At 59.2% G+C, this 24,595-nt stretch overlaps 1 protein-coding gene across 2 annotated transcripts in view; it reads right to left on the bottom strand.

The window, feature by feature from the left end:
- Positions 1 to 24,595, bottom strand: part of KCNIP3 (potassium voltage-gated channel interacting protein 3) — a 93,723-nt gene that overhangs the window by 60,459 nt on the left and 8,669 nt on the right. The window contains exons 2-3 of one of the 2 annotated variants that reach the window (XM_015112830.3): positions 24,473 to 24,541; positions 20,150 to 20,315 (exon numbers count right to left, since the gene is read on the bottom strand). In XM_015112830.3, the coding sequence (XP_014968316.1) occupies positions 20,150 to 20,315; positions 24,473 to 24,541 (235 nt within the window). 2 annotated transcript variants of the gene reach the window in all.

The raw sequence follows: 24,595 nt of genomic DNA, 5'->3' as shown, positions 1-24,595 counted from the left end.
CTCAGCAGGTCTATGATGAAGGCCAGCGGGGCCGGGGACAGGGAGGGTGTGCCGTCATGTTTGGTCCATTTTCCCAGTCCCGGGGAAGCTGGCGGGGGCCGGGGGTGGTGCAGGTTTGCATGTGCGAGAGCCTCATGATGAAGGCCCCAGGGGGTGAGGCCGAGATAAACTGCATATGGGCCTCTGCTCTCTTTCCCTGAGAGCGTGTGGGGGCCACGGAGCCCCAGGTCTGTCTGGTACAGGCTGCCAGCAGGTGTGCAAATCTCCCCAGCTCAGGTCTATCCCCGACAGCCCAACCACAGCAGATTCTCCCGCAAGTTTAGCATGAAAGTTTGGGGTGAGATGGGAAGGGGACCTGCAAGGTGGGGAGGCTTCCCTGGCTCCTTCTTCCCTCCCAGCTGGGCTGAGTCCTGCTGCGTGCAGCCTCCAGGGTGTCTCATGCTGTGCGTTGGACGGATGGATGGACGAACGGATGGACAGACAAACCAGTCCCTCTCTTAGCCTCAAGCTCTTCCCCTGGAAGATGGGGGCGACGGTGATGCCCCTGCAGGATTAGCACGAGGACGAGCTGAGGACACAGGTGAGCACCAGCACCTGCCCGAGACAGAGAAGGTGTCCTGCCACTCCAGCTCCCTCCTCACAGTGGACATCCCCTTGCTCTGGCCCCAGGAGGTGCTCAGAAGCTGCATTAACTGTGGCTATAAATGAAAACAGCCACTGCTTCCAGGTGCATGTGTGTGTGAGAGAGTGTGAGCGCGCATGGTGAGCGTGTGTGTGTGTACGTGTGTGCATGTGTGAGTGTATGTGAGTGTGTGCATGCGTGCGTGTGTGTGAATGTGTGTAGGTGCACATCCAGGTTCTTGAAAAGCAGGTAGGGGGTCTGCATGTGGCCTCAGAGCCATTGAGCTGGGATCGCTGAGTGCAAGGGGGGGCAATGAGGTCCTGGGGATGGGAAGTAGGGGCAAGTGGTGGCACTCACTACAGACAAGGTGGGCATGGTTAGTGTAAGGCACCATCATCAGGACTTGCAGAGACCTTGGGAGTCGGCAGGTTGACCTAGGGTGCCTAGAATGGAGCCTAGAATGGTGACCTACTCAAGCCTTGTTCCGTAGACGTGGCACAGTCTAGGTCTAGTGAACAGTCGGCCTTCAGTCCTCCAGCGAGAGAGGGACTGGTCCCGTGCAATCTGACTGGGTGGCCGAGCACTGTGGTGATAAGAGGGGTCAAGGCTTCTGAGGAGGAGACCCGTAAACTGAGCCCTGCTGGGGAGAGCGGCCCAAGGTGCAGGTGCTGGGGGCAGCGAAGGCCCCACGCATGAATGCCCTGCGGAGGAAGGGCAGAGCGAGGGGAGTTCCAGGCGGACACCAACTGGGGCCGAGGGGCTCAGCCATGTGGGCAGAGCCAGGTCCCACAGGGCCCTGTAGGCCGAGGTACATTTGGAATTTATTCGAGGACCAACGGAAACCAGGGTTTTGGCAGGAGGTGGCAGACTCCAGTTTATGTTTCTGAAGCTGCCCCTGGGCTAGGTGGCCAGAGGACACCTGCCCTCTGGGGAGACCTTAGGTAGGAAGCGGGGAACAAGGAACCAAGTCAAGAACAACCCCGCCATGGGCGTTCCCACCGCCATTCACAAGCACAGCCGCAGTGCAGGATAGGGCTCCCCATCTGAGAACAGGGCCGGCAGGCCGAGCCAGGTCCACAGGCCCTGTAGGCCATGATGGGCACTAGGAATTTGGGAGCTGGTGGCTTCCCAGAGCCCAACCTGAAGCTGTTCTTGGCCCTCCCGAGTGGAGTGTGTGTATGTGTATGTGAGTGTGTCTGCATGTGAGAGTGTGTGCTGGGGTGTGTGTATGTGTGCATGTGTGTGCATGTGTGTACACGTGTATGTGTGCATGTGTGTATGAGTATGTGTATGTGAGTGTATGTGTGTATGAGAGTGTGTGTGAGTGTATGCATGCATGTATGTCTGTGTGTGTATGTGTATGAGTGTGTGTATATGAGTGAATGTGTATATGAGTGTGTATATGAGTGTGTGTATGTGAGTCTGAGTGTGTGTATGTGTGTGTATGAGTGTATGTGTATGTTTGCATGAGTGTGTATATGTGTGTGTGAGTGAATGTGTATGTATGTGTGTATGAGTGTGTATATGAGTGTGTGTATGAGTGAATGTGTGTGTATGTCTCTATGAGTGTGTCTGTGTTTATGAGTGTGTATATGTGTGTGTATGTGTGTATATGTTTGAGTGTGTGTATGTGTATGTATTTGTATGTGTGTATAAGTGTGTGTATGTGTATAAGTGTGTATATGAGTGTGTGTATGTGTGTATGAGTGTATGTGTATGTGTGTATGAGTGAGTGTGTGTATAGATGTGTATGAGTGTGTATGTGTGTAAGTGTGCATATTTGTACATGTGTATGTGTATGAGTGTGTATGAGTGTATGTGTGTATGAGTGTATTTGTATGTATTTGTGTGTGTGTGTGTGTATAGGTGTGTATGAGTGTGTATGTGTATGTGTATATCAGCGTGTGTATGTGTATGAGCGTGTGTATGTGTGTATGAGTGTGTGTATGTATTTGTATGTGTGTATGAGTGTATATGCGTATGAGTGTATAAGCATGTATATGTATTTGTGTGTGTGTGTGTATGTGTATGAGTGTGAGTGTATGACTGTATGTGTATGTGTGTGTGACTGAGTGTGTGTGTGCGTGAATGTGCCCTGACCTGCCCCCTGCCCTGGGCATCTTGCCTCACTCCAGGCAACCTGTTTTGGGGGTAGGGGATAATGGCTGCCTTGGCCCCCTGAACCTCCTGCCTGTCCGGGACCCTCCTCACACGATACCCAGCTTTTAGCCAGACCCTAAGCTGCTGGGACATCCCCCGACTGTCCTCTTGTGTTCTTTCTTAGGCTTAGAGGTTAGCACAGATTTCCGTGCCCCTCCTGCTGGGCTGAGCTGCGGCCAGCACTCCATGCCACAGCCTCCCTGCTGCTCAGATGAGCTCCTGCACCGTCTCCGCCAGTCCCTACTCCAGTCCCAGGATTCCCGTCACTGCTCAGGCCCAGGCCCAAACCCATCCCTCTCTGGGACAGCCAGCTCTCAGCCAGCCGATTTGGGGTCCAGGCCTGTGGACCCCACCAGCGCGGCTGCACCTTGCTCCGAAGGGAGGCAGGGGCCCAGCCAGGACACTTCCCTCCCCACACTGTCCCTGTCCGTCACTCAGCCAGCAAGGGACTGGAGCTCCCTTCTACCTCCCAGCCCAGCCTCAGCCAGCCAGGAGTTTGCCACCGTGGTTCTGGGCTCTTTGCATTTCCTCCCAAATTGGAAGAGGCCATAAAACTGTCTTTTGTTTTGTTTTGTTTCGTTTTGCTTTGTTTTTGAGACGGAGACTCACTCTGTCGCCCAGGCTGGAGTGCAGTGGCGCCATCTCAGCTCATTGCAACCTCCATCTCCTGGGTTCAAGCCGTTCTTCTGCCTCCGCCTCCCGAGTAGCTGGGACTACAGGCGCCGCCACCAGGCCCGGCTAATTTTTGTATTTTTAGTAGAGGTGGAGTTTCACCATATTGGCCAGGCTGGTCTCGATCTCCTGACCTTGTGATACGCCCACCTCGGCCTCCCAAAGTGCTGGGATTACAGGCATGAGCCACCGCACCCGGCCAAAACTGCCATTTTTTTTTTTTTTTTTGCAAAGCAAGGGCATGAAAAAATTATTTTTAAAAAACTATCTCACGTTATTAAGAAAAACTACTCAGCATTATTTCAAACAAGAATGAAACCTGAGTCTGCGACAGGGAATCCGTTTAGTTCGCTGACCAAGTCAGCCCATGGCCCATCTCTCCTCGTTCCCCACAGAGGCCCCGCCAGCCCACGGAGGGGAGGCGGGGAGCCCCGGTCTATCTGCGTGGTGGGGAGTCCAAGGCAGTGGCCACGGGCTCCCTCAGCCTCCCCCGCCCCGTCAGGTGCAGGCCCCGAAGTCAGGAGCCCCGCACGTGGCCCTGGCGGCCCTCCCCTCGCCTGCCCGCAGGAGCTGGCCCCTCGTCCATACAGGAGGACAGGACTTCCTAGATGATGTCTCAAAACCACTGCCTCTGGGGTGACAAGGGACGAGGCCACGGCCACCCCAAGGCCTGCGGGGACATAGGGACCAGGGCAGGGGCTGCTGGGGAGAGGGTCCCAGCTTGTCTGGGGCTTAGCTCAGGGCATTGGGAGCCAGGACACATCCCGGAAGACAGGTGGCATCCCGGGGATGCCAGATCCTGGCATCTTTAAGCCCCAACGTTGTGACGGGTGGGAACAGAAAACGCGGCAGAGCCGGTGACCTGAAGGAGTGAAGTGGTCCCGGAGGCGGACGCGTTGGCACCTGCTGCCCCTGGTGGAAGAGGACGGAACGCCTGCAGAGAACGCTCCTGCGCCGGCGGGAGGGGCCCTTTCCCGGAGGGGTGGCCAGGCCTGCGGGCTCCAGCCTGGGCAATGCCGCCGCGGAACCCTGGGCACCCACTGCCCTCTCTGCCACCGCAGTTCTGCCTTTTCCTTGGTCGCCCCAAGCACACACAGACGTTTCCTCCCACCTTCCTCTGAAAGCTGCTCCCGTCTCCTCTCCCCACCTTCCGAAAAAACTCCCAACCTCCTGCACCCCACAGGGCAGGAGTGTGGGTCCCACATGCACAGCATACTGGGGAGGGGCCTGGCGCTAGGAAGGTGGCCATGGGGCCAAAGGGCCCTGTGCCTGGGCAGGTGGCTCTGCACTTTTCTGGAGGCTGCCCCCTCCACCTCACCCGTCAGCTCGTCCTTCCGCTGACCCTCCCATAGAGTTCCTGTCCACCCCCCTCCTACATGTTCTATTTGGCCATTTGGAGGCAGGCAATGGGGGAGGCTGGGTGGGTGGAGGCCAGAGCGAGGGCTGGGACCACAGCAGCCCATTCTTCCTGGAGAATCCCAAATTCCTGGGTAAAGAAGAGCTTCAGCCTGCTCACAGTGGCTCTTTTTTTTTTTTTTTTTTTCTTTTGAGACGGAGTTTCGCTCTGTCGCCCAGGCTGGAGTGCGGTGGCCGGATCTCAGCTCACTGCAAGCTCCGCCTCCTGGGTTCCCGCCATTCTCCTGCCTCAGCCTCCCGAGTAGCTGGGACTACAGGCGCCCGCCACCTCGCCCGGCTAGTTTTTTGTATTTTTTAGTAGAGACGGGGTTTCACCGGGTTAGCCAGGATGGTCTCGATCTCCTGACCTCGTGATCCGCCCGCCTCGGCCTCCCAAAGTGCTGGGATTACAGGCTTGAGCCACCGCGCCCGGCCTTCGCAGTGGCTCTTAACGAACTCTGCCTCGTCCGCAAGGCCTTGGGGAAGCATTTGAGAAGTGCTCTGAGTGAAGGGGCACAGGGCCTCACAGCACTGGAAGCGCCAGGGAGAGCTGCCAAGGGCCGGGGCTGGCTGGTGTTTTGAAGGCAGGCCCCGTCCCACGAGCAGGAGCCACAAGCACACCCCCCTCCCTGGCCCCTGTGCCTGGATAAGCGGGGAGGGGAGAAATCACGGGATAGACATCTGGTCCTAGACCGTGAAAATCCTTCTCTCCAGCTTCACTTCACAGACAGGGAAACCGAGGCCCCACCCAGGGCCTGGAAACCAGTCCCGCTATCACCAGCCCTGCCCTTGTGGCCGGGGGCAGCCCTGCCTTGGCCCTTTATGGACACTGATCGACTCCTTAAAACCACTCTCGGCCGGGCGCGGTGGCTCAAGCCTGTAATCCCAGCACTTTGGGAGGCCGAGATGGGCGGATCACGAGGTCAGGAGATCGAGAGACGATCCCGGCTAACACGGTGAAACCCCGTCTCTACTAAAAAATACAAAAAAATAGCCGGGCGAGGTGGCGGGCGCCTGTAGTCCCAGCTACTCGGGAGGCTGAGGCAGGAGAATGGCGTAAACCCGGGAGGCGGAGCTTGCAGTGAGCTGAGATCCGGCCACTGCACTCCAGCCTGGGTGACAGAGCAAGACTCCGTCTCAAAAAAAAAAAAAAAACAAAAAAACAAAAAATAAAACCACCCTCCATTATGCCCATTTGATGGATGAGGAGACTGAGATGCATAGAGACCCAGCAGCTTGTCCAAGGTCACAGCAGGGTGGGGAGGGCAGCAGGCTGTCCCGAGGGGACAGGGCTTTTCACGTGCCTCTGACAACAACCTCCACCGTGACCTCATCCTTTTTTTTTTTGAGGCAGGATCTCAGTCTGTTACCCAGGCTGGAGTGCAGTGGCACAAACACAGCTCACTGCAGCCTTGACCTCCTGGGTTCAAGCGATCTGTCCATCCATGTTCCCAGCAAGTAGCTAGGACCACAGGTGTGTGTCACCGTGTCCGACTAATTTTTGTATTTTTTGTAGAGATGGGATCTCACTGTGTGCCCAAGCCGGTCTCGAACTCCTGGGCTCAAGCAATCTGCCCACCTCGGCCTCCCAAAGTGTTGGGATTTACAGGCATGAGCCACCAGGCCCTGCCAACCTCGTTATTCTTATGGCCATTTTGCAGATGAGGAAACTGAGGCTCAGAGGGGTTAGAAGCAATTTGCTTCACACAGAGCTACGAGCGGCAGAGATGAGATGCTTAAGAGTCGTGGAACTGTGGCCTGAGGAGCACTGAGTGCCTGTTGAGGTCCCGCCAGGCACTATCTAGCATGGCGGTCGGGGCATCTGGCTCTCGGAGAGGCAGAACTAAGGGCTCCGATGTCTTCCAGGCCTGTAACACGGATAAGATACCGTGGTTTCCTCCTCCCTGTGGGCAGAGAAGACAAGCCTGCAGGCAGTGGCCTCACTCACCCGGGTCTTTCTGTTTCATGTCCCGTCTGTGTAACTGAGCAGTCCTGTCTCTGTCTGCCTTTTGTTCCCACCCTCTAAAGAGCCGCGTGTTCGTCTCCTTGTTAAGGAGTTCCACAGAACCTTGATACGCACTCCGTATCTATTTGCAGAATTGCATTTTAGTGCGTCAGAATGACGCTTTGTCAATTCGAGCCAGATGTGCCCCATTTTGTGTGAAACCTCTGGTCTCTGCTGCCTCCGTCGGGTGCCCCAGCCCCAGCCCTGACCCCTCTTCTTCCATTGCACCCTAGCCTTGTCTCTGGGGCTCCATCCGGGGCACCTGCCCTGTGATAGGGTGAGTGGCCCAGAGCACAGGGCTGGTGCTTTCTTGGTGTGAATTCCGTGCTCATATCTGGTTATATCTGGTATTAAATGTAACTTTTCCTGTTGCGTTTGAGAGAAGTCTCAACAGCCAGGAACGAGAGATGCAGCGAGAGATGCAGGACCAGCTCTGCAGGCCACACTAAGGGGCTGCAAAACCGGCTCCGTGACCCAACCCTTCACCCACAGAGGGTGGCGCAGGGAAGGCTGGGGGGCCGGGGAGGAAAGGGCCTAGGCTTCCCTAGGCTGGGAGGACAGGGCCTAGGGAAGGCTGCGGGGAGCGGGGAGGAGAGGGCTTAGGGAAGGCTGGGGGGAGCAGGGAGGAGAGGTTGGGGGGTGGGGAGGACAGGGCTTAGGGAAGGCTGGGGGGGCGGGGAGGAGAGGCTGGGGGTGGGGGGAGGAGAGGCTGGGGGGTGGGGAGGAGAGGCTGGGGGGTGGGGAGGAGAGGCTGGGGGGTGGGGAGGAGAGGCTGGGAGCGGGGAGGACAGGGCTTAGGGAAGGCTGGGGGGCAGGGAGGAGAGGCTGGGGGTGGGGGGAGGAGAGGCTGGGGTGCGGGGAGGACAGGGCTTAGGGAAGGCTGGGGGGCAGGGAGGAGAGGCTGGGGGTGGGGGGAGGAGAGGCTGGGGGTGGGGGAGGAGAGGCTGGGGGTGGGGGAGGAGAGGCTAGGGGGCGGGGAGGACAGGGCTTAGGGAAGGCTGGGGGGAGCAGGGAGGAGAGGCTGGGGGGTGGGGAGGAGAGGCTGGGGGGTGGGGAGGAGAGGCTGGGGGCGGGGAGGACAGGGCTTAGGGAAGGCTAGGGGGCGGGGAGGAGAGGCTGGGGGGCGGGGAGGACAGGGCTTAGGGAAGGCTGGGGGTGCGGGGAGGACAGGGCTTAGGGAAGGCTGGGGGTGCGGGGAGGAGAGGCTGGGGGGTGGGGAGGAGAGGCTGGGGGGCGGGGAGGACAGGGCTTAGGGAAGGCTGGGGGTGCGGGGAGGAGAGGCTGGGGGGTGGGGAGGAGAGGCTGGGGGGTGGGGAGGAGAGGCTGGGGGGCGGGGAGGACAGGGCTTAGGGAAGGCTGGGGGTGCGGGGAGGAGAGGCTGGGGGTGGGGAGGACAGGGCCTAGGGAAGGCTGGGTGGGCAGGGAGGAGAGGCTGGGGTGTGGGGAGGACAGGGCCTAGGGAAGGCTGGGTGGGGTGCTGCAGGTTTTTCCTTCTTCTCCCACCCTGGGGGCTTCAGTCCCCTCCTCCCTCCAATTCAGGGACTTCTGAGAAGCCCGTGGTGATCTGAATGTGCCCCTGGAGTCTGGGGGATGCGGGGCCAGTTGGGTCTGATCTGCCCCTGGAGGAGGTCAGGTGGTGACTGGCTACACTGGCCGGCGGCTGTCAAGGTGAGGTCAGTGAACTGGGCACCCACCCAGAGGCCATCATGGAGCCGGAGGAGATGTTCCCGGGAAATCCGTCTTCAAAGTCCCATCCTCCCCACAAGAAGGACCACTGAAGAGGAGCAGCCTCAGCACCTGGGAGACAGGCCGAGGGGTGGCAGGGGCCGCTGAGCGGTGGCGACCTTGGGCAGGCCTGGGAAGGGCATAGAGACTCCGAGACCCACCCACAGCTCACCACACCCTGCCTCCTCCTCCCCAACCCGCCAGGCTGCCGTGAGTGGCAGGAGGGAGTCCCGAAGCAAAGGAGGGTGTCGGGTTGGAAGGGATTCCCTGAGTATTTGCTGACACCTGAAAAGCGACCACAGGATCTGCAGAAAATTGAATGCAAATGGCAGGGAAGAGCGGCGGCCCCAGCGAGTGGACCGAGGGTCAGAGGCTGCAGCGCCTCAGGCTCCCTCCACGTGGTTCCACACCTTGGCAGCAGGCAGTGCTGTTTTCAGTGGCACCCACCCCATTCTCCACTGCGCCTCCGGGTCCACACCCAGCCAGCTCTCAGCCTCCTCACCCGGCTCCCAGAGAGCACCTCCCCAGCTTGCTGAGGATCCTAGAACCGGCATCGCCAGAGCTGGGAGGAGCTCAGAGGACGACCAGCAAGCCCCAGCCCTCGGTGCCAGGAGAGGCACCTGGGGCCCCGGGCAGAGGCTCACCCGCTGCTCTTGCCCTCCCTCCCTTGTTCTGAGCTGGGGCTCAGTGGCCACCTTGGGAACAGCCCTCCTGGCCTCCTAATCCGGTACGAGGCTTAGGTCTCACTCTCCCCAAGGAAGACAAGGAACATGGACTGAGACAGAGGGAGTCGCGTCGCGGAGGGAGCCAGAGGGAGCACCAGGAGCCCGAGCGCCTGTGAGGCAGGACAAAGGCATGACACAGGCACCCGGAGCTCTCGGCAATACAGACTCTTGCTTATGGCACCACCATGGCCATAAACCAGCCCTCTGGGCCACCCAGCGGAGGAGGCACTGTCACCGTAGCCCCCCAGCGAAGATGAGGAGCCAGGCCAAGGGCGGGCAGGAGGAATGCTCGGGGTCACTAGCCAGGAGGAGCACCCAGCTCGGAGGCTCGTGCGCAGTGGCTCAGTGACCCCGGGCACATTCCTCTCCCCCGGGCCTGGCCCGCCCGTGTCTCACCTCACACAGAAGCAGCCCAGGGTCCACTATCTTCAAAGTTCCTCCTTCCCCAGAAAAACTTCCTGAGGAAGGGAAGGCTCAGGAGCCTGAGGCACTGCGAAGGGACAGCACACGCAGCCACAGTATTCCCCTGTCTTGAAAAACTGGAAGGCCCAGGAACCCGGGGCTCTCCAAGTCCCTACCCAGAGCCACCCGACTTGCCACCTGGGGTTAGACTGAGCCCCCCGCTCCACACAGCCTCTGCACGGCAGGGTCTGCCTTCCTCCTGCAGACTCTGTGCTATCTACCGCTCTCCACGCCTCTGTTATGCTACCGGTTTGGGTGTGTGCGTGAGTGTGTGCTCCATCTTACGTTTGCATGCTTCTCAAAATGTCATGCATGAATTCGACAGGTATTTCGTGTGCCAGGCTCTGTGCGAGGCACTCAGGACAAGGCAGGGACAACAGGGGCGGACGAGCCCCTCGTCCCTGGAGCGGCTGAGGCAGCCCAGCCCTGCCGGCGGCTGCAGGTGACCTCTCAGCGTGGAGCAGCATCTTCTGGCAGCATAGGCAGCTGGCAGCACCAGGTCCTGGGATGTACGTGTCACATGTCTACGCCAGCTCGTCTTTGTTTTAGGGACTTGATTTTATCTCTCTTTGGAAATCACTTGACTTCTTTAGCCTGCTTTCCTCCACGTCCCCGCAGCACTTGCTCAGCACTCCAAGCGGCTGATGGTCACTCCTTTCAGGATCTGAAGCTCCTGATATCAACCCTTCCCCCGTGTCCTTCCCAGCAAATGCCAGGTCCCCCCATGCAGGACACCACCCCTGTGCCTGCTTCGTGGTCCCCAAGGCAGAGCCTTGGTCTTGGTCCTGCTTAGCCCCGGGCGCAGGCCGAGGAGGTAGAGCCGAAGCCGGGAGTGGGACTGGCGGGCTGTGGATCACCCGCCTCCGGGGCTTCCCATGGGCCTGGGCCCACAATCGCAGACTCGGGGAGCCCCCTACATCCCTGCCAAGGCCTTCAGGTTGCTTGGGTTTCACAGGTTTTGGGAGGTGGCTGTCATTAATTGAGAACTTTCTATATTGAGGTCTCAATACACACTTGCCCATTTTTGTCAATCCTCATCACAGACACCACTTCTGCCTTTGATGGAAGAAGAGACGGTCACCAGTGAGGATGGCCTGGGCAGTGGAGTCGGTGTGCACAGGAGGGCTGGCCTGAGAGCCGCCCCACTCCCTCCCAGCCCAGGCTGGGCCTGAGTCTGTGTACCCCACAGAGAAGCCGGCCCCTCCCCATCTGCTCTCCCTCCCTGAGCCCAGGAGTTGGGGATCCCAGGCTTGGCATTCACTGTCCTGTTGGCTGCAGAGACTGCAGTTCTTTGTGGTCCTGCTCCCAGGGCCACTGCCCACCCCCGTCCCCGTCACCTCCAGACAAGGCAGGCCCAGTCCTCGGCCCAAAGCTGCCCCTCTGCAGCCCTGTCCCAGCCCCACCAAAGCAGCCCTCACCTCGAGCCAGGTTCCCAGAGATGAAGCGGAAGACGACGCTGCTGGTGCCTGCCAGGTGCTTCCCACAGCCATGCTGGCACTCCTGGAGCCTCGGGCCAGGGCCACACCCTGCCATCCTTAGGCCTGGCTTGATCCGCCCGGCTCCTGCCCTCAGCTCTGCCCTGCCTGCCACTGTGCAGGCGGTGCCCCCACAAGGCTGCTCCCCAACCTCCTCTGCCAGCCTCTCCTCAGCCTGACACTCAGCACCTTTCTTTCTCCAGGACTCCCCTCTCCTGGTCTGTCTGTCTGTCTCTGTCTCAAACGCAGTGTCTCTCCTCCTGGTCTCGGCTTGTTCCCAGTGTCTTGGGCTCTCCGGGCCTGTCCTTCTCTCCTCTACTCTCTGTCCCTGCCTCTGGCTCTCCCAGCCTTTCCAGGGACTGCCTGCCCTTCAGCCCAGAGCCCCAGGGCAGCCAGAGCGCACTCAGCCCCCCTGCCTTGGGTCGGCCTCCTCAAGTAGCCCCTGCCCCTGCCCCTGCCCCAGGGCTGCCCCTTCACCTGGTGCCTGGCCTCAGCCTCCAGGCCCCCGGAGCTCACTGTTCCTGGAGGCAGAAGGGCCCCTGCGGCTTCTTGGGCTGGGAGGCGTGGGGATGGGGCATCGTCCTGAGCGCCCAGCACCAACTGAGGAGGTGACGCTGGTGTGATTATCAGCTGAGGCTGTGATCTCACTGCAGAGGGGCCTCACCCAGGCTCCAGGGCCAGAAAGGGAGCAGCCTGCACCCACAGTCCCTGCCTAGGAGGCTCGGGGCCAGGGACCCTGAGCAGAATGGGGGTATTGGTAGGGCCGTAGCCTTAGGCTGTCTCTTGACCTCTGACCTCCATCCACCGGCCTCATCCCTCAGCCCTGCTGTGCCTCTCTAAAGTGCAGAAGGGGAAGTGGGAAGGGGTTCCGCTGCTGAGGAGGAGAAGGGAGAGCCGAATTCGTGACTGGAGCTGACCAGCCCCCTGCCCTCCACGTTTTTGAGCACCTAGCGATAAATAAAAGCGATAACAGCCAGGCAGCTCGCTAAGGTCTTTCTGGGTGCCAGTGAGTGCCTTCAGTCATCAAAACAACCCTGCAAGCTCCGTGTGGCTGAGAATGCCAGTTCCGTATTCATTCTTTCTGAGTTTCACCAACAGGGTTCAGATGCTGTCGGAGATGGAAACGCGCCCAGCTGAGAATTCCACCTTTCCCCTGCCTTCCTCGCAGCCAGGGCAGCTTAGCTCCGGCCAGTGGGATGGAAGCGTCCGTCTTCCAGAGACTTCTGTGAGTGCTGCCTTCCTGCCATGGGGACCACCGCTCTCCCCTTCCACCTGGTTCTCCTTCCTGTTGCTTGAAATGAGGCTGTGTGGGCTGCAAAGCAACCACCTTGCCACGGCGAGGGAAACAGTAGAAGAACCAAAGACATTGACACTGACGTCCCCCAGCTGCCAAACTAGCGCCAGCCACTGCCTTGCCCCTTATTTCTCATGTAGGAGCTGATGCACCTGTCTCGACCAAGCCACTGTTACTTGGGGTTTCTGTTATATGCAAGTTCAGGCAAGCCAAGGGATCCCTTGCGGAGGGAAAGACGAGCTGCTGCGCCTCGCACGCCCGCCTGTAAAGGAAGGTGCAGTGCCCGGCGGGCCTCCTGCAGTTAAATGTGCCACTCAGAGGCTGTGCCGCAGGTGCAAGCCAAGCACAAGCAGCGCTGCCCCTTGGGCCTAATGACCCAGCACATTTAATGACACACGATGAGTCTAAGGCAAGTTGGGACGCTCTGTGGGGCCATGGCAGACCCCCAGAGGGGAAATCTGTGGTCTGTTGGGTTTTGAGCAATGCCAAAGGTCTCTCCTATTGGCTTTCGGCTAACTGCCCACTGCTGGGCTGCTGTGGGGGTGGACGGCCTGATGGTGGGACAGACAGAGACAGACCGACCAGGTGGCCATGAGCCCCGAACCGCCCATCAGGAGCCAAGTATCAACCTCTCGCCCAGCCCCCCTGGTATCTGCATGTGCACACAGTGCTCTGTCGTCATGCCCAGGTGCTGTGGACGGAGCCCGAGGCAGGGCGGGTCTGGAGGGCGCAGGGAGGCTGTACCTGCGGGGGCTGCAACTCCCACCGTGCCTGCTGCATTGTCGCTTTCCCCACAGCCCGCCTGCCCCCCACGGTCTCCAAGGCTGTCTGAGGAGGAAAAACATTCAGAGGTGACTTGTAGACAGAGCTGCAAGAAGTGTTGGCACCAACTCCAGGTGACACTGAGGCCCACCTAGGGGAAGGACGTGGAGAAGGGGACATCTTCCTGGCACGTGTGTTGCCCACGTTGTCTGAAGAAGAGAGGGCCCGAGGCGCAGGTTTACATTGATCATGGATGGCTGTTAACCATTAGTTCAGGGGTCAGGGAGGTGGAGGGGCAGGGTCGGGGGAATAAGGGCTGGGAGGCCTGGGGAGGAACCACCCAGAGTGGGACAGCAAGTGCTTCACAGGTGCCCTCCGAGGGGCGCTAGGGCGGAGGAGACGCTGGACGATTGGACGATCAGGTGGGCCAGTGGTCCCCTCTGTGCACCTCACAGCCTCTGTTCCCGGCCCCTCTGGCGTTTGCTTGAGAACCACGGGTTCAATGAAAGAACTTCTCCCTGGGCTGATCAGGCAGCAGCTGCCGTTCAGTGCCCAGCCGGCCACCGGGTGGCAGGTCAGCCGCTCTGCGTCCCCGTCCCTGCCATCACTCCGGGGCTCCCATTATCCTCAGGGGAGTGACGGTCACTCTGGGTGTGACCTTCCCTCTGGCCCGCCCTGGTGCTGCCAGCACCTCCCCCCATCACGGTGCCCCCGCGCCATAGATCCTGAGCAACAGACTCGTTTCTCCGTGGAGCAGAGCAGTGTGGTCAAAGGCCAGGGTTCACAGGCTCCTGTCCCCGTCCTGTGCCCACCCCAGAAGCAGCCGGCCTCACGGAACAGTGACGAGACCCACTGAAGGCTGGCTCTGGCACCAGTTGCGGGTTCCAGGGCTGCCCTGTCCGGCGCCGGTGACCCTGCTGGATGTGCTGCTTCTCCCCGCGTCAGAAGAGCAAGCTCAGAGACCAGGGAAACGCGCAAAGGCCCCTCCCTCATCCAGGCCCACTCACCGCACCTCTGCTGCTCGTCTCCAATACTCCAGGCTCTGGATTACAGGCTTCAGATTCCCGTGGGAGAATGTGTCCCCTGCAGGAGGCGGCATGGGGTCTGCTGAACTGCAAGCGGGGGGACGGCCGCTTGGCCATGCTGGGTCCCTCACACCACTCAGACCAACTGGCATCAAGGGCCATCAGTCAGCGAATGACCCTGTGTCCGGAGCTGCGCGCCCCGGCCATAGCGAATAATAATTGAGGATTAAACGCCTGAGCTATATTCATTTCCACCCCACACCTTCTCCCTATCTTTGCCTTTTTTCCCCTGTACTAATACCTCATTAAAGATGGCGCTCTTCCTGCTTCTTCTTCAGTCACTTTTCCCGCGCCCGGGAAAATTGTTACTTAATAGCGCAAGCGCAACATGACGTCCGACCGGAGAAACCCGAAACCTGGCCACGCCCTCGGCAATGAGATCATTTCCGCCTTAGCCCAACCCCTTCCCTTCCAAGTGTATATAAGGCAGTGCATTACCGCCATTAAACGAGACTTGATCAGAGCACTGTCTTGTCTCCATTTCTCGTGTCTCTTGTTCCCCAAATTCCCACCCCCTCCTCCAGGGCCTGCTCTGACTATCCCGCGGGCCGGGATAACCCTGTTATCAAGGGGAGCAGGGAGACTCTACCTCAAGTCCAGTGAATTCTCCAGGGAGCCAGCAACACTGCCAGTTACAGTGATGAAAGTCAGTGGGGGCTTCTAGCAACCCCACTGAGGCAGGACCACCAATGACTCAGATCCCTCAGGAATGGGGCTTTGGATCACTCCACCCAGGACTCAGCCAAGGCCCTTGTGGTGTATTAAAGATGGCCACAGATGTCACACTACAACCCATGGAAAGGGGTTAATTTTCAGAAACCCTTGACAATTTGCACCGATCTGACACCTCACTTTGATGTCATGTATCTCGATGCCTCATGACGTCAATTGTATCTTGTATCTTCAAATACACGAAAATTATGTTTATAGATCTTTATATATTAGAGACAAGTTAATTCACCTTTTGTTCCCATACCTTTCTGCTACCCCTTTTTCCCAGGAGCACTGGTGGTGGTGATGATTTTACGTGGGGTTGCCCTTGAACCCATGGGAGAATGAGCGTCTCCCTGGGACGCACGGGCGGCTGAGGAGGATTTGGGTCTTCTCTCTGGGGGAGGGGCATGTGTGTGCGTGTGTGTACGTGTGCGTGTGTGTGTGCATGTGTGTGTGCTCTGTGTGTGTACATGTGCGTGCTCTGTGTGTGTACATGTGCATGTGTGTCTGCTCGTGTGTGGTCATGTGTGTGTGCACGTGTGTGTGCATGTGTGCATGTGTGTGCATGTGTGTGCTGTGTGTGTGCGTGTGCTTGTGTGTGCATGTGTGTGCTTTGTGTGTGTGTGCACGTGTGTGGTTTGTGTGTGCATGTGGTTGTGTGTGCATGTGTGCGCTTGTATGTGCGCATGTGTGGTTTGTGTGTGCTTGTGTGTGCATGTATGTGTGTGCATGTGTGTGTGCATGTGTGCATGTGTGTGTATGTGTGTGCGCACATGTGTGTGCTGTGTGTGTGCTTGTGTGTGTGCATGTATGTGTGTGTGCGTGTGTGTATGTGTGTGTGTATGAGAAATGGCTGCACCGTGTTACACAGAGGGGTGCAGCAGCTGCTAGAGCGTTCCTGCCAGAGTGGTCCAGGATGCCAGGCATCTCCCAAGGCGGTAGGTGGGGCCCTGGCTTCATCCCATTCAGACCTCGTTCTCTGGTCCTCTGGAGTTTCTGTGAACTTCCTGAGGCCTGGAGCAGACGCCTCCTCTTAAACCCGCCTGCCTGGTTTCAACTGTCTGCAGCCGGGACCCCAGGTTATTTGTGGGTGACATTATTATTCCAGTTGAAGAAACCCAAGTCCCACGGCCCTTGTGGGCACCAGGCTTGAGAAACAGGTCTGTCCAGTGTGGCACTGGCCATGCCTCTGGAGAGGCGTCCTGCAGGGAGGGACTTCAGATGCGGGGGAGACACGCAGGGCAGGCCAGAGGCCCAGCTTTTGGGTAATGGAGGAGGGTCCAAGGAGCTTGTAGGCTGGGGATGGGGGGCATCTCCTGGGTAGAGTGGGGCCAGGCTGCCTGTGCTCTGAGTCTCCTGGGCTCCCCTCTTAGAGGCCCCACTGTTGGCCACCTCCTGACTCCATCCTGGAGTCTTCACACCCAGGAGGGGCCACTCAGGGCCCAGCCACGATGCTCCAGCCCTCGCCCAGTGTCTCCAGGCCCCTGGTTCCTGCCCGCTCTTTGCCAACGTTCTACCTCGCCCAAGCTGGATCTTGGCTTTCACTCCCAGCTGTTCCCGACTTGTGTCTCTGGCCCGACTTCCGCCGAATGGAAAAACCCCAGTACAAGGGCACAGTGTCTGGGCCGCCCGCCTCCCACAGGACCCCAAGGCTCAGGACACCGTGCTGGGCCTCCCAGAGCATGCCGCGGGGCTACACTGAATGGGCCCCATTGTTCTTTGCACCCAGAGCCTGTGCAGGCTCCCAAAGAGCGGGGATGCCTCGTCCGTCTGCACACGGCGCAGCACTTCACATGCGCACAAAGCCCTCAGTGTGACCAGCCCGCCCTCCTTGCGGGACACACGCGGGACATGTTGGACTGAAGATAGGAGACCCGGGAGATATGGCCAAGGGAGACAAAGGTCACATCGGAGTCCTGGCTCCTCCCTCTGTGAGGTCCCTGGGCTCCCTCCTCCCTCAGCTCCCACCAAAGACGCTCGTCAGGTGGGCACCGTGGAGCTCGGGGCCCGAGCCCCCCCTGCCCCAACCCCCGCTTCTTGTGCCACCTGCTGAGTCATGTGACCTCCCCGAGCTGCCAAGGACGCTTTGGCACATCAGGGAGATGAGCTTCACACTGCTCCCTTGCACAATCAAACAGGCTCTTGGACGTGTCACTCACATCTGCTCCCAGTCCCTGCACAAGGTCCGGTAAACGCGTCCACGCACGGGAGCGAACCCATCGCTGGTGCCCTGGCTCTGTCGCCTGAGTGTCTTTGACAAGTTGTTTGGCAAACGTGTCCTGACAGCTGGTGTGGAAAGGCCCTGCCCTCCAGGAAGCTGCCCTGAGGTAAGGTGGGGCATGCTGTGGTGGGCCATGCAGGGATGGTCCCCCCCAGCCCTGACTTGAACACGCCAAGCCAGCCCCTGTCTCGCCTTCCTCCCCGTCCACCCCACTCAGAACAGCTGCTGCTGTCACGGGTGTGCAGAAAGCTTTGGCAAAGGGTGCACACCAGCCCCAGACCGTCCCGAGCCACCTCTGCCTGCCAGAGACAGAGACGGGAGGATGAGGCAGAGCATCTGCAGGACCTGAGGGATGGAGGGAGGGTTCCACTGCAGCACCCCTTAAATACCCGTTGCCACCAAGAAAACCCCGGAAGACTGAAGTGGAGGAAATCTGAGTCTCGCACGACATGAAGCTGTGCCCGTCAGAGTGGACCTGAGCCTCCAGCACATGCAATGGCCACCGTGCTCTCGTCCCCACCCTAAGGGAGAACAGACGCATTTTCGTTCTGACGCAGAACGGACAGTGCCCTGAAGGTGGTCCTTCCCGGTCGAGCTATGTGTATGTGCTTCTAGTCAACTCATCAAGTTTCTGCCACCTGCAAAACCTACCAGCCCCATCCCCGAGAAGTTGGGGTGCACGCGGACCTCACCCATGCCTTCACAGGTGCCAGTGCTTCCATGGAAAGGGGTTGGGAACAAGTGTCAGCCAAGGTGACAGCATCATAGATGGGTAGGGGCTCTGTGGGGAAGCAGAGGTGGTGGTGGCAAAAGGGAGGGGGCTGGAGTCGTGCTGGGAGCACCATGGAGTGGCGTTTGTGGGTAAAGGACGGGGATCTGGCGCGTAGCGGCCAGTCCCTTTGTGCACAGGCGTGGACCTCTGGCTGTGGCTGTCAGCCACGGTGCCTGCTGTTTGCCCAGACCCCTCAGGTGATCACCTCTATGCATGACCCCCATCAAGCCTGGGAGGCTGGGACCCCTATTGTGCCCATCCCCTGGTCAGGGGACCAAGGTTTCCTGGAAATCACACAGCTAGAGAGGGTCCAAGACAGCAAACCAGATGCAGCTGTCAAAGGCAAGTCGGCACCTTTTCCTTAAAGTCAGAGGCAGACTGTCACACGCACCATGCTCACCTGTGTGACCCCGAGGCAGACTGTCACACGCACCATGCTCACCTGTGTGACCCCGAGGCAGACTGTCACACGCACCATGCTCACCTGTGTGACCCCGAGGCAGACTGTCACACGCACCATGCTCACCTGTGTGACCCCGAGGCAGACTGTCATACGCACCATGCTCACCTGTGTGACCCCGAGGCAGACTGTCATACGCACCATGCTCACCTGTGTGACCCCGAGGCAGACTGTCACACGCACCATGCTCACCTGTGTGACCCCGAGGCAGACTGTCACACGCACCATGCTCACCTGTGTGACCCCATGAGTGTGCGTGGTGTGTATGCGCCTGCATGAGTGTGCGTGGTGTGTGTGTGCCTGCATGAGTGTGCACGGTGTGTGTGCGCCTGCATGAGTGTGCGTGGTGTGTGTGCGCCTGCATGTGTGTGCGTGGTGTGTGTGTGTGCCTGCATGAGTGTGCGTGGTGTGTGTGTGCCTGCATGTGGTGTGTGTGTATGTGAGTATGCAAGTGTGTATGGTATGCCTACCTATGTGTGCGTGGTGTGTGTGTGCCTGCATGAGTGTGCGTGGTGCGTGTGCGCCTGCATGAGTGTGCGTGGTGCGTGTGTGCCTGCATGAGTGTGCGTGGTGTGTGTGTGCGCCTGCATGAGTGTGCGTGGTGCGTGTGCGCCTGCATGAGTGTGCGTGGTGCGTGTGCGCCTGCATGAGTGTGCGTGGTGTGTGTGCGCCTGCATGAGTGTGCGTGGTGTGTGTGTGTGCCTGCATGAGTGTGCGTGGTGCGTGTGCGCCTGCATGAGTGTGCGTGGTGTGTGTGCGCCTGCATGAGTGTGCGTGGTGTGTGTGCGCCTGCATGAGTGTGCGTGGTGTGTGTGCGCCTGCATGAGTGTGCGTGGTGTGTGTGTGCCTGCATGTGGTGTGTGTGTATGTGAGTATGCAAGTGTGTATGGTATGCCTACCTATGTGTGCGTGGTGAGTGTGCAAGCTCATGTGTGGTAGAGGCACCGGCGTGTGTGCACAGGTGTGAGTGGGAGGTGTCTGCGTGTGTGTGTGAGATCGTGGCCCTGTCACACCCGGCAAGCACCAAATATCACCCACGGCGAGCCCAGGGCAGTGATTCCCGCCAGTTCTCTCCTTAACACACCAGAACGCAGGCCAAGACGAAGAGCCGGCACTAATCCTTGGGGTGCACCGAACAGGACCAAGGAGGGGCTGAGGGCGGGGCCTCCTGATCACCAGGCACTGCACACATTATTTCCCTTCTTCAAATGTGCCCTGTGGACAGGTTCCAGCCTGCCTTCTCACGGAGGGCTTACAAAGGATGAAGGAGGTGCCCCGGCTTACTCAGGGCGGGAGCAGTGGGCAGGGTGGAGCCTGGTGTGTGGGACTCTGCAGCCTGGCTCTGTCTTCCTAGCCAACTGGAAAGCCCCAGTGTGGTCCCAGCTCTCTGCACCCACGCTCTGTGGGTCCCACTGGGAGCTCAGTGGCCTGTGTGAAGCAGGCACTCAGTGAATGGGGAAGGGTGTGAGTGAATGAAAACACATTTTCAATAGAGACAGGGGCGGTGTGGCCCGGGCTGGCCTTTGAGCCCTTACAAAGGACAGTGCTCAGAACAGATCTCCCCACCCCCACCCTTGACCACAGCCCATCCTGGCCCTACCTGAACCCTGTGGGGCTGTGCTGGACAGGATCCACTTGACCAGGCAGCATCTCATCAAAGCCTGGCGGCTGAGCCTTGGCCTCTGCCACTTGACACCCTCCTTCTTGCTAAGTGGCGTGTGCCCGAGGTCCCCCAGGAGGCTGCCGTCCGATGCCTTTGTCACCTCCTGCAGTAGGAACAGGCAGAGCAGCCCTGAGCCCCAGCTCAGAAGAAGGACCCCTGGAGGGTCCCCAGCTGCCCTGATATCCTAGGTGAGGCCTGAACACCACCAAGGGTTCTCCTTCCAGGGCTGCACGCCTAGTGTGGGCAGGTTCCTTTCACTCTACAACCTGGCTGTGGTGTAAGACGGGACCCCTGGAAGCGGGGAGGACAGGGGTGCAGGGAGGGGTTGTCGGCAGCGATCCCAGACTTGCTCGTTGGGTTCCCCCTTGGCACAGGCCAGGTTGCCAGAGCTGAGCGGCCTTTAGAAATCATGGTCCCAATCCCTCGCCTGCCTGAAGACCAGAGAGGCAAGTGGATCTATACAGGGTCACACAGCCAGGTCCAGCTCCCTCACTCCCCAAGCAGGGCCACTGCTCTACCTGAGTTTCCATGTTGAGAGAAGCTGAGAGTGAATGAAAGGCTGGGTGGTGACCCCAGGAGGGCTGCGCTGATGGAACCCACCACTGAGGCTGGCAGGGATCTGAAGAAACGGCTCCAGCTATGGACGGGAGAGTGTTGGGAGGAGCGAGCCGTGGGTGGTCATTAAGAGGCTGTGGACCAGCCGGCGCGGTGGCTCACGCCTGTAATCCTAGCACTTTAGGAGGCCGAGGTGGGTGGATCACCCGAGGTCAGGAGTTCGAGACCAGCCTGGCCAGCATGATGAAACCCTGTCTCTACTAAAAATACAAGAATTAGCCAGACGTGGTGGCGTGCACCTGTAAACCCAGCTACTCAGGAGGCTGAGGCAGAGAATTGTTTGAACCCGGGAGATGGAAGTTGCAGTGAGCTGAGCTTGTGCCACTGCATTCCTGCCTGGCCAACAGAGCCAGGCTCTGTCTCAAAAAAATAAATAAATAAATAAAAAAAGGCAGTGGGCCATGAGCCTGAGTCAGTGTGGATAGGGAAAGAACGGCCTGGGGTCATGGTGGAGGCCCCAGGGTGGCAAGATTTGCTCTCCTACCACGTATTTCAGGCCCCCCAATCCTGACATCCGAACTGCCCACCATGCTCAGCTCCCATGCCGGCGGCTGGCCCGTGAAGACCGGAGGAAGGAGGTGCATGGCAGGCTGGCTGCCACTGGCCACACCTCTGTGCACCTGCTGGGTCTAGTTTGCTGCCTTTGGCTGTGCCCTCCTGTTCAGGGTGGCAGGGGGACAGATGTGGCCTGGCCAATAGGACCACAGCCCACCAACGGCCCTCATGCCCATTCTGTCCGTGACGCACTGCCTGAGCTCCAGCTGTGGCACTGGCGCCACCCCACATGCATATGAGCTCTGAGCGGTTGGACTCATTGGCCAGTGAAGAGGGTCACTCGGGGGTGGGTTGGCCGTGCCCTTCCCAGATCACAGGGTCTCGTGTGTGCTACTTTTGCACAGTCCTGAAAAGCATTTGGTTGTTCAAAGTAAATAACAGATGGGCGGGGTTGTCAAGCAGCTTAGAGAGACGCAGCCCCGCAAGACAGCCCTGTGCTAGCTGGACTCTCAGGTGCGAGGGCCAGAGACTGACTCCGGCTGGTATGAACTGGGAGAATTGGCAGCAGGGAGCCCGAGCCAGTCACAGCCTGCAGGGAAGCACAGAGAGCCAGTCCCGGAAAGCAGGCGAGATCAGAGAGCAGCGCCGGACACCGGCCCTGGCCGTGCCCGTCCACACAGAGCCCAGTGATGGGGCTCTGCTGCTGCTGCAAAGTCTGGCCCCTCTCCTGAGGCACGGGCCTGGGACCCCCACGGGTCTCTGCACACTGCAGGCTTCAGTTGAGGGAGGATTCTCCGGGTACTTCACTGGCTCATGGTCCCTGAGGCCCATCCTCTTTTGGGATTGGCAGCCGGCCCACTATTCAGTTTAGTGAAGTGGTCCCCTAGGCCGGGAGATGTCCAGTTCCCTTATCCTGGCTTTTGGGCCTTCCTCAGCTAGGTCCCAACTACCAGTCCTCCAGCTCACAGTCGTCATCCACCCTTCCTCCGACACACCCTTGGCAATAACCCCTGCACGTCCCTCCCCTTCTCCAAGGCTCACCAAGCAATGAGGGGGCTCAGTGGTGCCCAGAGCTGCAGCAAAAAGAGGCACTGGCCATGCTGATGGAGCAGAAAGAGGGGGAGAGCTGGGAGTGGACGGGTGCCTGGGGTGCTGAGGGAAGCTCCCTACATGCACATGCTATGCACACACAGGTGTACACATGCTCACATGCACGCATGTGCACACACATGCACACATACATATGCACACACGTACACATGCTTGTATGCACACACGCACACACATGCACACATACGTATGCATACATGTACACATGCTCGTATGCACACACGCACACACAAGCACACATGCATATCACACACACGTACACATGCTCGTACGCACACGTACACACACAGACATATACACACACACGTCCTGTCAGGCTGGGTCAGAGACGCAGGTTCTCCATTATTCAGGATCTTACTCAGGAGTCTTTATTTTGGTTAAGGAGGGGAGTAGGGGAGAGAGTGGCAGTGGGCGCTTTATTACATCACAAATTCTTTGCCGCAGGCTCTGCACGGCGGGTGAGCAGAGGACATCAGAAGAAACTGAGGCAGCCGGGGAGCCCCTGGCAGGAGCTCTTTGCTGAGACCCCCAGCCCCGTCTGCGCCCATCTCAGCACAGCACTGGCTTGGCGGGCAAGGCTGCTTCTCGGGGCCCAGGGTTAGTCACAGGGATTCTGTCTTGAAGCCCCAGGCCCAGGTCATGTGGGAGATCCCATGGGTGTCCTGGGTTCTAGCTCACAGGGCTCTGTCCTCCCAGGAAGGCTGGCTGAGCCCAAAGGGCAGGCCGAGCACCTCCCAAGTGGATGTCGACGCTGAGCTGAAAGGAATCTCGTCACTACAACCCACTGTGGTCGGTAACACGATCCCCGTTTTGCAGATGAGGAAACGAATTCCCTGAGTTTGGGACGTGCCGGGCCCACGCTATACGTATATGTATCGTCTTCTGATTCCAGTGTTCACAGGGGCTTGACCACGGGCTTTGCTGCTGACACTGTGTCCCTGGGACACTCTCTGGAGCTGGATGTGTTCTGAAGCCCCTTAGGCACATCAGCAGCCTTCCAAAAGTACCGCTGGGGAGTGCTGTGACGCCCTCCTGGGCAAGGGGGCCCCAGTGGAGAGAGTCTGGGTGGAGTAGTGGGCGGGGGTTCCAGGCCAGGCTCCTCCATCTGGCTGAGGGGCCGGAATCCCACCTGGAAACCCCATAAGGCAGGCCCATGATGGCCACCCCACTGTGTGAGGCGGGCCCGGGACGGCCACCACCCTGTGTGAGTCAGGCGGTGGGTTCTGACGAGAAGGGGGCGGGGAGGGCAGGGAGACCCCAGCAGCGGAGCTTGGGAAGCGCTGGGGCCCATCAGGCTGTCGGGGAGGCTGGAGGAGGGAGAGTGACCGGGTCATCCTCATGAATATTTGACACTTGTCTGCCTGGAAGAGGGTCTGACTGAGCTGTCAGGGAATGTTAAATAGCAGCGCAGACACCCTCCGGCTAGCTTGGGAGGCTCACAGCATGGAAGGGGGGTGTCCTCAGAGGCGGCCCCATGGCCCCTCACCCCACAGTGCCTTGGTGCTGGGAGAGAAGCTGGGGCAGTGATGAGATGGCACATGAATTAGATGCCCCAACGCTGCTGGCAGCCCCAGAGCCTCCCTGCCAAGCCCTGACAGCCCCACCGTGCCCCTACAAGTCTGCTCCCACACCACCGCCTTGGCACCTGCTGTTCCCAGCATTGGACGCTTCTGCCCTGGGCGTTCAAGGCCTCACTCAGGGAGAGCCCCTGCCTGACTACCTAGGCCACCCTCCCACGTGCGCCTCCATCTCAGCCCTTCTTCACAGCACCCAGCCCTGGTGAACTGTGAACCTATCCTACTATTGTGTTTTCTGGTGCATTTTCTGTCTCTCCCCTTTAGCGCGTCAGCTCTGCGAGAGTGACACCTGATGCTCACGTGACCTGTTTTTCCTCGTGACACAGCCTGGCACCCAAGAGATCCTCACTCCCAAAACTCAGCAGTCAAAGAGCAGACGTCAGGTTAGAAAGCGCGAAAGACATGCACAGACGTTTCACCAGAGAGGACGTGCGGATGGCAAAGGTGGCAGAGGAGATGTTACCGTCATCAGCCATTCTGGCAACGCAGAGGAGGACCGCCGTGGGACACCACCATGTGCCTGTCCGAACAGCTAGAACCAAAGATAATGACAACTGAACGCTGCTGAGGATGTGGAGAAACGGAA

This window comes from Macaca mulatta, chromosome 13 (assembly GCF_049350105.2).
Source record: "Macaca mulatta isolate MMU2019108-1 chromosome 13, T2T-MMU8v2.0, whole genome shotgun sequence".
Classification (NCBI taxonomy): domain Eukaryota; kingdom Metazoa; phylum Chordata; class Mammalia; order Primates; family Cercopithecidae; genus Macaca; species Macaca mulatta.
This window is presented reverse-complemented; position numbering and strand designations above follow the sequence as displayed.